We start from the raw sequence: 12,079 nt of genomic DNA, 5'->3' as shown, positions 1-12,079 counted from the left end.
CCCCCAAAAAAGTGGGGGGGCCAACTTCATGGTAATTCAATTTTCTATATGTAAATTTTAAAAAATTTGTTGCTGCGAGAAAAAGTGGGGGGGGGGGGGGGCCAGGCCCCCCCTGGCGCCCCCTGATGCTACGTGCCTGTATAATTAGAACAAGGCTTCCTTGATGTGAACTACCAGACTGAGTATACATTTTAAATGAATTCTAAAGCGGGTATTGATGAAGCATCTATGCACGTCCTGTTTGAAGTAAGTGTCAGTAACTAACAAAGATGATGGCATCTGGAGAGCAAATTATGTGTCTTAATTCAGATGAATTATATTTCCAGATTAACGAACTGGCTATGGTTTTTAGTTTATGTCAACGCAAAATTAATTATGAGCCTTACTTTACAAAGTTTGCATTGATAATGCGTAAAAGAAATATTGTACCAGACTTGATAGGGATTCATTATATTTCCTGTACTACAAGAATGAATGGTTCAAGACTTTATACATCCTACTAACCATGCGCTCTGTTTTGATTAAATCATTATTAAATGTAATGATAAAGATAGTGTCTGGGATCTGGGTGTGAATGGTTAACCCTGAATATTTATAAAGCAGGTCTAATTAATTTAACCGTGCCTTCCTTAATCAAACTTGTACCGTAATGCATTTACAAATGTTCGTCCAAATACTACAGGAGACCTATTTAAACAATAAATGCTTTCTTTGGTGAATCATTCGGGATATGAAGGTAGCGACATTGCAGAAAAAATACATAACCCGCGTTAGCGGGTTATGTAATTTTTTTCTGCAATGATCGCTACCTTCATAACCCGCATGAATCATCAAAGAAATCATTTTATTGTTTATATTTACATCTCTCTTTAACAAATCAATAATTTGATTATGAAAAGTAAGTAAAATTCGCTAAATTACTTTAAATGTACGTAAGTATGTTAGCTAAAAGGAACAGCCTAATCGTCTCATGTGAGACTGAGAGTCTGGCATCATCATGATTATTTCATGCAGTCCGTGATATTTTGTAGGTCGCTGTAGGTTTAGACCAATCGATAAACAGGGCGTGTCAATTTCAGACCTGTCAATTTCTACTCAAGTGTCAGCCGCTGTAGATTTCGACCAATCGATGAACGGGACATGTAGATTTCAGTCTGGCTGTTTCTATAGAGCTATGAATTAACTATAAGTTTTCGTAAGAAATAGAGGGAATAATACTTTGTAGATGTGAATATACACTATTGATGGGTGACGCGGTTTCTTCATATTACGTTCAAGGCATAAATCCTGTTATAGCTAAATTCTTGTTTCTCCATATTAGAAAAGGGATACACCATGTATAATAGTGTTTGTTTAGTTCTATACAATCTTTTGCATTGAAAATTAAATATTTACATTCTCGAATTGCTTAAAAATTATATAAATACAAATAATAAGGAGTCATTTTTTTCTCATGGGCCTTTATGATACAATTGTACATTTGATCCCCCCGACCGTATTTGATCACCTCATTCCTTAAATCAAGAGTGAAATATAGTTTGTTTCTTTTATGTGGATTTATGTTTTCATATCGGGTTATGTCAAAAAATTTCTGCGATGATCGCTACCTTCATAACCCGCATGAATCACTAAGAAAGCATTTTATTGTTTATATTAACATCAAAGAAAGCATTTTATTGTTTACATTTACATCTTTCTTTTAATTAATGAATTGGTTCTAAAAAGTATGTTGAATTAACTAAAATACTTTTACTGTTAATGTAAATCAGTACGTTAGCGAAAAAAAAATAATAGCCAAATCGTCTCCTATGGGAATTTGAGTCTAAATTCATCATGTAATTCGCGCAGTCCGTGATTTTTCTCAAGTCACTGTAGGTTTTGACTAATCGATAAACAGGGCGTGTAGATTTCAGTCATGTCAGTTTCCTGTCAGTTTCAGTCGCTGTAGGTTTCGACTAATAGTTTCTATAGAGGTATGAATTATCAATAAGTTTCCGTAAGAAATAGAGGGAGTCATACTCGGTAGATGTAAATATTCAGTAATGAAAAATATACAGGGCAAAAGTCTTGCTCACTTGCTCACCACCAAACCTGTAACAAAATCAATTTTATCACAACGCCCTTTATCGTGCGTTTTTTATCACCTGACAACTGACATGCCATTTTGTCTGTCAACTTTTACAGTATCTCGACTTTTTCCAAATAACCGCCGAGTCAAATTCACCTGAATTTTGCGCGTATCATCCAGTTGAACTTTGCACGTATCATCCAGCTGAACTTTGCACGTATCATCCAGTTGAACTTTTCACAAATCATCCAGTTGAACTTTTCACCAATCATCTTCGGAAGGAGGTTAGATATATTATTAGATATGAATGCCCCGTATATTATAGAGAAACATCTTTATAACTTAAATCTTGGAAAAAAAATCTAATGCTCCAATTTATGAATACTTAGCAAGCATTCTAAGATATTGTGTAGGTAGAAAGTTTGTTTAATCATAACCAAGTAGAGGTTTATATATGCAAAAAACAGCGTGGCTTCAAGAACGATTGCCAAAAAATGACAAAGATATTGAGATGTTTCTTACAGAAATAGTAAACGCAAAGGCGATGACTCCAAGTTTTAAGGGGGAGGACGTGGCCTTAAATGTTGCGTTGAGTTTTATATGAAAAATAAACAAAAGGGAATACACGAATCATTTACGGACTCAAAATGTGGTCCATATTAAGCCATATTAAGCCCCTTGTTATATAACCAAACCAAATGGAAAGTTACAGGGAACACCCACGCCGTCTTCTGAATACTGTATACAGGGTTATTTTCGCCCGTGTTATTTTCGCCCTTCTTCACTTGCAAAATGATTCACCCAGTCTAAAATTCACCCAGACTCGCTTGTTTACTAAAGAAATAACTTGGAATATTGGAATTTGCCCAGTCTTAAATTCGCCCGCTGACGACGAGGGCGATAGGGGCGAAAATAAAACTTGGTCAAATATTTCCCTGTATACAGTATTTATTTTAATTCAATCTTGACCTGTCATGTTTGAAATCTTGGCCTTCATGATGGATAAGGTATGAAAATGGGGGTCCCTTTTTTAAAGTAAAAGATATATTCCGAAAATTATTGATTCTGTGAGGAAAAGAACTGATGGAGGCCAATAGGGCGAAGATGAGATCTTTCTGTCACACAGTGGACGGTTGAAGTATATATCTGACTTATAATTAGTACGCTGCCCGTGGTACATGGTTACATTGTGTGGTCTTGTTCCATCTTATTTTTTTTTTTAAAGAATTAGCATCATCAGGTAATCCTGTTAAAAATACTGTAAATGGTCATTTGTTTTTAAAATTGTGTGCTTCCGATGTTATATGTAAACACATTTTCTCAACGAACAAAACGTCAACTTTTTTAATTTTTAAGCAGATCCTATATGAAACATTTACGCGTGGACAATTGCGATAGGAAATAAAATATTTCAACGTTATTTTCGATGCTATATGCTATGCTTTCTGGAGATTAATCTTGATTTCAATGGTTAATGAAAATTATGCTTTTTTCCCCTCTTTTATTTAAGAAACTGAATAAAGGTCTCTACAAAATTAACTGTACTCCTCTTTTTGAAATGCTATGAGAAATGTTATTTTAATAAAATAAATAAAATATTTATTTATGCATTAATCTTGATCAATGAAATCAAAGTGTTTCATATTGTAGTATGCATAAGCAGGTCCTGTATACATCTAATTTTTTAAGGATGTGGAATTATAGTTGAAAAATTATCATTTGTTGCTTTTGTAACATCACTTTTTGCTGGCATCCCTCAGAATATAAACAAAAGTAAAATAATTTGAATTAATATAATGTTGCCAGTTGTACTAGTTTTTTCAGAGATGTTCATATATTGCTCCATTTTTAAAAACTTGTAAATACGAAACAAAATAAATTTTATCATGAAACATCCCGAATCCTTTCTTTTTGCGTTAGTAAGTAGTTCCGTCTGTCAAAGTTCAACACATTCGACTTTTCTCACAATAATATTTGCTAGTAAAAATGACCCGAAATTAAATAAAAATAAACCTGAAGAAGGAATGTCGTTTACATTTTATTGCCACAAAATCCAGTGGTACATTTTTTTTAATTTACCATGCAACCATTCTAATTTCTGATAAGGAGTGAATTTCTTCGTGGATCTCATGTAATGATATATGCTGATAATCGGTAAATCTTAATGGGATGTCTGTTTTTATTCACATCAAGGCATTTCTATAGTTCAGATATCGGGACCAGTCATGGATATAAACATTACGGGGTCATGTATTGTGTTTTGCCATGTCTTAAACCTAAATAAGGCAACAAAGAAACAATTGTTTAAATAGAGGAAATTTTACATATTATAATATATACACTGTATATAATAAGTGTTAAAATATTCATATGCAATATTGGATTTTCTTCACTCGACATGGCTTATTTTCAGCCACAATAAGATTGTCCCTTGTGTCTACACATAAGCCACGCGGCTCAAATAAATCGTAATTGTCAATTAAGCAGAGGAACTGTCCATCCTGATCAAGTACGTGAACACAGTGGTTCTTAACGTCTGCTACCAGGATCCGCCCCTGGCTGTCTGTTGTGATGCCGAATGGCCTAAATGAACCCTTCGTAGTACGGGAAGAACCACTATATTTAAACCGGAGTTTCCCGGCCTGATTGACCACCACCACTGTACCGGCAGCGGTTTCATCGTCTGACACACAGATATCTAGGTTCCTGTTCTCGCAGATGTATTTTAAGCAAGATTCAGATGAATAGAGAGGTTGTCCTTCATCATCATATTGAAAGCTTTGGAACTCAGTGGAACCATTGTAACGCGAGACTTTTGATTGTTCTCCATCATCACTGTACATGACAACCAGGAGGTAACCAGATGATGTAATACAGACGTTGGCAGGTGTCCATCCCTCTAGTCTAATTACTGTCTGAATTTGTGTATTCTTCTTTACTATGTTCACGGTCCGATCATCTCCATCAGCATAAACCAGCTCTCCATCCTTTGTCACTGCTATGCCGACTGGCTTGTATCCGGACATGGTTTGGACCGACTTTAACAGTTCCCCCTGGAGAGTGTACAACATCATATGAAACCACATGTCTTCACCAGCGATCCAAATGTTTTCATCTCCCACACAGGCTACGTCGATTAAGGAACCCCCTGAACTGCTTCTATGTTTTATTATATTGAGAGATGTAATGGTCAATGGTTCCTCCATCAGTGGTCTGCCTGTCGGGGACGACTCAGCTCCTGAGGTTTCTTTTGTTCTAAACGATAACTCAAACAGAGAAGTGAACTGATGATAAATTTGCTCTCTGTCCAGTTCCTCAGTGATGAATTCAGGTAAAATTAATTTGACTTCAGGATGTAATTTTTTTCTGAAATCCGAATTCCTGGATTTGTAGTTCTTTGTAGGAATAAAATCACCGGACTCCAGTAATTTCTTTAGATAAGCAATGCTCAGTGATATATCAGTAATGTTGTGTTCAATTTCAACTTTTCGTTTCTCCAATATAGAAAGACAATTGGAGTGTATTTCATCAAGGTCGGACTTCCTTTTGACGGAGTCTACTTTTCTGTGCAAGTTTTCTCCTTGTTTATTAAGAGTCGTTGTCAATTTCTTGAAGATGTTATTCAGACCAATGTCTTGGACTGGGATACTAGCTGTAAGATTTTGATATTTAGGTAAAATATAATTTTCTAATTCTCTCAGATCTCTCTTTATATTTAACATTTTTAAATCATGTGAAATTTCAAAGTGTTTAACAAAAGGTGCTCTACATCTAATGTCATGTTCATTACAGAATGAACAGAATAAAAATCTTCTGCGTCTGACTGACTGTTGTTCCTCGTGATCATTTGTTAGTTCTCTAATGCTATTTTCAGCGCAATCCGAGCATTGGAGTCTTAGGACACAAATTTTACAGTGCAAGGGAGCCATCGAAAATCTGCACAAGCTGCATGGAACAATGTCCCGAATGCTATTTTGAGGGTCCATTTTCTGTAACTTTATCTCAAAATGATGCAAATTATCTGAAATTTAAAAAAAGAAAATTTCTATTCAAAGTCTCAACACGCGGTTAAAAAAAGTTACAGATAAAGGTGAAACAAAGCTCAATATCACCGTTCTATTACAAAGCATTGTACGTGGTATATATACGTTTCTTGGTTGTAAAAAAGGCGAATACATGTAGCTATTTATACACTTCATTTCACGCATGACTGAATCTTCATACACTTTCTTGTCTTACATTACGTGTTTGATTGCCAAACAAGCTACCTTTGTTCTCCTTTAAAAACTAATGATTTATTTTTCAAGAAATAAATAATTTCAAAATTAAATGTAAGCAAGAACTTTTAATCGTAAGATTACAAAACTGTTTACAAAAGTACAAAACCCCGCCAATATTAACGATCATAGCCTTGATTATATTTACAAATACGACTTTTCGTGTTTTAATATGACATTTTTATCAAACATGTATATTGATAAACGTGATTAGTTAATAACAACCTAATACATACCTGCCCGAGCCAATATGGCGGTTTGAGGCTTTGCACTACCTGGCGGTGCGAGATCAACGCCACGTTATTCCGATAAGTTTGTTCACAAACGGACAACATTCACAGTCAACTGTTCTTACTCTCTGACAGATTATACTCGCTTTACTTTAATAATCCATTTCTAAACACTTAGTTTTCTGCCAAAATTATAAACATACCGGGACCGTTTGTCTTAAAGATGAGTTGTACATCGTAAAGAGAATAAATACAGTGATTTATGTAAATCATTATATTGTGACGTAACGAATTAAATGTAAATAACACCTATTAGCCAATGAAACCACGCTTTTTAACCAGGATGAATTTATATGGTTAATAAAATAAAAACAAGAGGAAAGAAGCCAACAAAAAATTCATATACTTAATACTCAGTCCATCTGGTATTTGAAAGTCCTGTCTCAAATGACAATCAATAAAAGAGAACATATAATCACAATATCGTTCAATAATGTTTCCTCCTTCTTTATGCAACCAAACATAAGGCGTCCAGTAATGAAATCTCTTTGAAATTATGTCTTCGATGGGTGTGTTGTCCCCAAACTGGGGCAATCAAAATATACAACGTTAACAGATTTGGGATGTCAAATGACAAAGTTTCAAACCTCTTAGCTACAAAGGCTTACGAGGGATACCAATTTCTAGGATACGTATACATGTTGTCTGCTGTAAGGAAATGCAAAATGGTGCATTGATATTATCCATTAAGTAATGGTGTTGCTTAATTAAATACAATTTATCATATTTTTAATTAAAAAACTGTCTTATGCTCTCATTTTTACTCGCACTATTTGAAGCAGGCGGAGGGATAAACCGATAAACCGATGCCTCTCTATCATCTAATGGTTCTTCGTCCTTACGTGGAGTCTGTATCGTTAAATCTATCACAAAAACAGAAATCTATATATTTGTGGACCGGAAAAAGGCCCGTTAAGGTCAATCAGATTCGTTGATTTCAATTCTTCCTCAGACGTTTTGCAATCTGATTGTCAATAGCAGCACGTCTGAAGAAGAAATTAAAGTGCTTACGTTTTATGATTACAAGTAGTTACACACACACATATATATATATAGTACAACGTTTATCCTTGTACATTGTAACAGTATATTTAGTTATCAGCAAAACTCAACGATCAAGGATTGTGCAAAAGGTATTTGTTTTGCAAAACCAAATTGTTGCCAGGCTAACAAAATAAAACAAAACCTTTATTTTTCATTACGAAATAGAGATTATAAACAACCGTTTACTGGCTACGAAGGATTTCGTTCCACATCTTAATGATTTAAGATATGCCTATAATTATCGCTTTTAGTGCGTCATATCAAAGGACTTATACACATGGTTTTGGTTCAGATCAGGCCCAGTATACGTAGTTACTCACTCAGATTTGACACTCAACTTTCAGTCTAAAATTCAGCACAGACAAGCATGAAGTTATTGTAATGTGTAAATGAGTCCAGTCGCTTCTTTGCTTGTCAATGCAAAATTAAAAGGCATAAAATTTTTTAGAGAAAATTATGTTAAAAGAAAAAATATGTAATAAATGATTTCTAGTTAAACGAACTTTAAACAATATTATACAATTATTGCCTTTTGATGAGGTTTTATAGACCTGATGAGAGGAAATCGACCGAGGACGAAATCAGAGGTTGATATACTTTTATCAGGTCTATAAAGCGTCACTATGAAATGTGTAGATATGTCACTGTTGAATACCACAAACGTTATTAATGTGATCTTTACCAAATGTGCTGCTTTTGTCAGTTACTCTGGCAAACCGAAAGTGAAACAGTGTTTGGACCTAAGCACAAATCATCACTGCTGACAAGATTTAGTTCTTGAAAATAATAGAAAAAAAATCGATGCAAAGTATGCTGAATCATTGTTTTTCAAGTAAACTTATCTATAAACACTTTGAATATAGTCAAATTTTATATACTACGAACAATTTAGATATTTTTGTAGTCTCATGTATTTCTACGCCAGAGTTAATAGAATGTCGTTCAACCAGACGCTCGGCTGTCTTCGTAAATCTGCGACAAGCAGAGAGGGGGCTCTCTTGCTTGTCGGATATTAACGGAGACAGCCGAGCGTCTGGTTAAACGAGACTAGAGATCGATATCAGTAGTGCTTGGATCCATACATTTGTTACATTAAAAGTTTAAAATTTATCAATTTAAACTTGACTATAACAGTTTCTGTTATAGTTAAGTTTAAATTAATCAATTTTAAACTTTTAGTGTTCTGTAATAGTTAAGTTTAAATTGATAAATTTTAAACTTTTAATGTAACACAATTTTTAGAACTGTTTCGATAACTAATACATACTAGTAGATGAAATTTATCTTTAAATATTACACAACATGAGTCATATGGGGTTTCCAGAAATTCTTGTCGGAAAAGTCTAAAAATTCATATTATAAAAAAATGCATTATTCAAATACAAAGAAACTAATTGCCATGTAAGATAAACCGATTTTAAAATAAATGATAATCGATAAAATCAACTCCCGTCAGTACTTCAGTATACTTTGATTATGTTCTTGTAAGATTACATGTATAACCCTTCTATCATTGTACAACTTCATATTTATGCCTAAACATTAAATAACTTGGATAAAAGTTGTATTTCATTTTGCAGGAACCATATTGTTTGTTTACTAAAGCCATATCCTTCTTGAAACATGAAAAAGGAAGTTACTTTGTCTTTTATCCAGACTTTGTATTCATATAAGACTCGAAATCTGGTACCCAGTATTTTTTTTATATGAACAGAAAAGAAGACCGATTTTTCTTCGGTTGCAGTAATGTGAGACAAAATCATGACTGTCATTTTACATGTTTACCAATTTAAGTTAAACATATTGAATTAACAATATACGCTTAAACTGGCTTTGTTTTTGTTCCATATTTCTAATTTAGACAAAATTTATTATATAAAAAAAATTCATTTGCATAGTTCTATTAGACTTTTAGTTGACCATTAGAGGAAATAGAATTTCTCGTTTTTATTAAAATGAAAAATAAAACTTAAAAATGTTCGAACCGTAAATTGTTCTATCAAACTTACCAAACCATCAATGTTCTGTTTTTGAGGTTCTTTTTCTTGCTCGATTTAGAAATAGAACTTAATACTCGTGCATAGTCGGAGCGAAAATAAAAACGGAGACGAATACTTCACTTCCCTGTACATACTATTTACTAGCAATTGATCATACATTACAAATGCTATACAATTCTTTTGCTTGCATGCAATATTTGATTTTCTTCACTTCACATGGGCGACACTCAGCAACTAGGAGGCAGTCTTTGGCGTCTACACATAATACTGGGTCAAATAAATCACAGTTAATAAAGCAAAGGAACTTTCCGTCCTGATCCAAAATGTGGATACAGCTGTTGGAAAGATCCGTTGTAAGGATCCTACTATGGCTGTCTGTAGTAATACCAACAGGAGTAAAAATAGAGGTATTTCTATAATAGGCTGCGGGACCAATGTGGTATTTCTTTAAAACCCCTGAAAAGCCTGAGCCAGTGTACCTAAACCGTAATTTCCCTTCCTTATTGACCACCACGACTGCACATGCCCCATTATCAGACACACATATATCATGATTATTGTTCTCGCTGATGTGTTTTGTACTGTTACCAGATGAAAACAAAGACTGTCCTTTGTTATTATATTGAATATGTTGTGTTGCTTTGGAACCCGAATAACGCACAACTTTTGTTTGTTTTTCATCATTATTAATCATGACAAACAAAAGGTCATCAGAGGAGGTACAACAAACATTAATAGGTCCCCATTCCAATTGTCTGATCACTGTCTGTATCAATGTATTCTTTACTATGTTAACAGTTTTGTCCTTGTAATCAGCATAAACTAAATCCCCATTCGTTGTCACCGCTATGTCTTCTGGCCAGTTCTGTGACTTGGTTCGGATTGACCTTTCTAATTCCCCACGAAGGTTATATAGCATCATTTTGTTGCCCTGACCACTAGTCCAAAGGTTCTCATCTCCTAGATAGGCCACATTGGTTAGATCATCAATTTCAGTAGGTATAGTTGCAATGGTAAGTGGTACACATATCAGCTGTATATCCGTGGGAGACAACGCAGCTGATAGGGTCTGATTTTTGTAGATTCTTTCTTCTGTTGTAAAATGTAATGGCGATAATGAGCCAAATTTTTTATAAATCCTATCTTTGTTGATTTCGTCAGGGATGAACTGAGGTAAAACTACTTTGACTGTAGGGGGTAATTTTCTAAATTTAGCATTTATTGATTTGTAAGAAGAGACAAGGCTTATATCATTTGAGTCCAGTAGTGTCTTTAATTGAGCCATGCAACGTTTGATTTTCGAAATTTGGAATTCAATTTCAGACTGTTGTTTATGCAGGATTGTCAGATATTTGCAATTCATCTCTTCAAGGTCTAACTCCATACTGTTAGCAACAAAGTCTATTTGTCTGTGCAAATAATCTCTATGTTCGTAGATAGCTTTCTTCAACTTTCGAGAGTGTTCGTTCAGATCAATATACTGATTGAAAATCATACACGCTAACTTTTCATGTTGAGGAAAAATCGATTTCTCCAATTCTTGTAAATCTCTCCTTATAAACTCTTTTTTAAATACATGCGCTTTCACCACATCAACAAATTCGTGACCCTTGTGTACTGTAGAAGACACACACTGGACACAAATAGGAATATTACACTGTTTGCAGTGAAGTTCGCACTGTTTTGATGTATGGGTTAGACATTTTGGATAATTAGGGGTGGACCCCCTTTGTTTAAGCGGCACCACATTGTGGTATTTTGATTCATCGGAGATATGATTGACAACGCAATCCTTACAAACATTTAGTTGACAAACGTGACAGTACATGAGAGCCAGAGAAAAGTTACACAGCGAACAGCGTACAACATCTTGGGCACTGTTTGGAGGGTCCATTGTTAACTTCATATGTATTGACTCTTCACTAGCGTAAATCTGAAATATAATATAGAAATTTTAATCCATTTGTGAGGTTTTGATATCTTAAGGTGGAATGCCATATCGTCACAACATGTCTGAAATACGTTTGAAACGCCATTTTCTTCCGGATTGCTAACATTATAGCCGTGGTACAAATTAGCTTTACACCGTTTAATTGAACTCTTCCAACGAGGGAGATGATATAGGGATGAAATCACCAAAAACTTAGAATATACATCAGTTTTCTTAGTGGTTGCTTTAATTAACATTGATTATCAGCTATTTGTTCGGAAAGCGTAAAATCTACATAATAACCTAAACTGTTTCCTTGCTATTGGCAATACAATTTTGCCATGTCTTCTGCAATAGACGATCATGCATATGTGACGGATTATCGATAAAGGTAAGCAGATATAATATTTTCACTTCACACATTTATAAATATATATGTATATATATACAACTATATGCATGTATGTATG

General features: G+C 34.3%; 1 protein-coding gene across 1 annotated transcript; it reads right to left on the bottom strand.

The window, feature by feature from the left end:
- Nucleotides 1-4,116: 4,116 nt before the first annotated feature.
- LOC128157964 (uncharacterized) lies at nucleotides 4,117-11,827 on the bottom strand. Its single transcript, XM_052820637.1, has 2 exons — nucleotides 10,013-11,827; nucleotides 4,117-5,720 (listed from the first exon to the last, which is right to left on the bottom strand). The coding sequence occupies exons 1-2, from the start codon at nucleotides 11,583-11,585 to the stop codon at nucleotides 4,435-4,437; spliced, it is 2,859 nt and encodes a 952-aa protein (XP_052676597.1). The 5' UTR covers nucleotides 11,586-11,827; the 3' UTR covers nucleotides 4,117-4,434.
- Between the last annotated feature and the right edge of the window lie 252 nt (nucleotides 11,828-12,079).

This window comes from Crassostrea angulata, chromosome 8 (genome assembly GCF_025612915.1).
Source record: "Crassostrea angulata isolate pt1a10 chromosome 8, ASM2561291v2, whole genome shotgun sequence".
Lineage (NCBI taxonomy): Eukaryota > Metazoa > Mollusca > Bivalvia > Ostreida > Ostreidae > Magallana > Magallana angulata.
The sequence above is the reverse complement of the archived record's forward strand: the minus strand, read 5'-3'. Positions and strand labels throughout refer to the sequence as shown.

Excerpts from the sequence above, each read along its gene's own strand:
- LOC128157964 (XM_052820637.1), bottom strand. The coding sequence starts at position 11,585 with ATGAAGTTAACAATGGACCCTCCAAACAGTGCCCAAGATGTTGTACGC. Across the intron at positions 5,721-10,012 it reads AACGGATCTTTCCAACAGCT|CTAGTATCCCAGTCCAAGAC; the intron begins GTATCCACATTT and ends AAAATCTTACAG.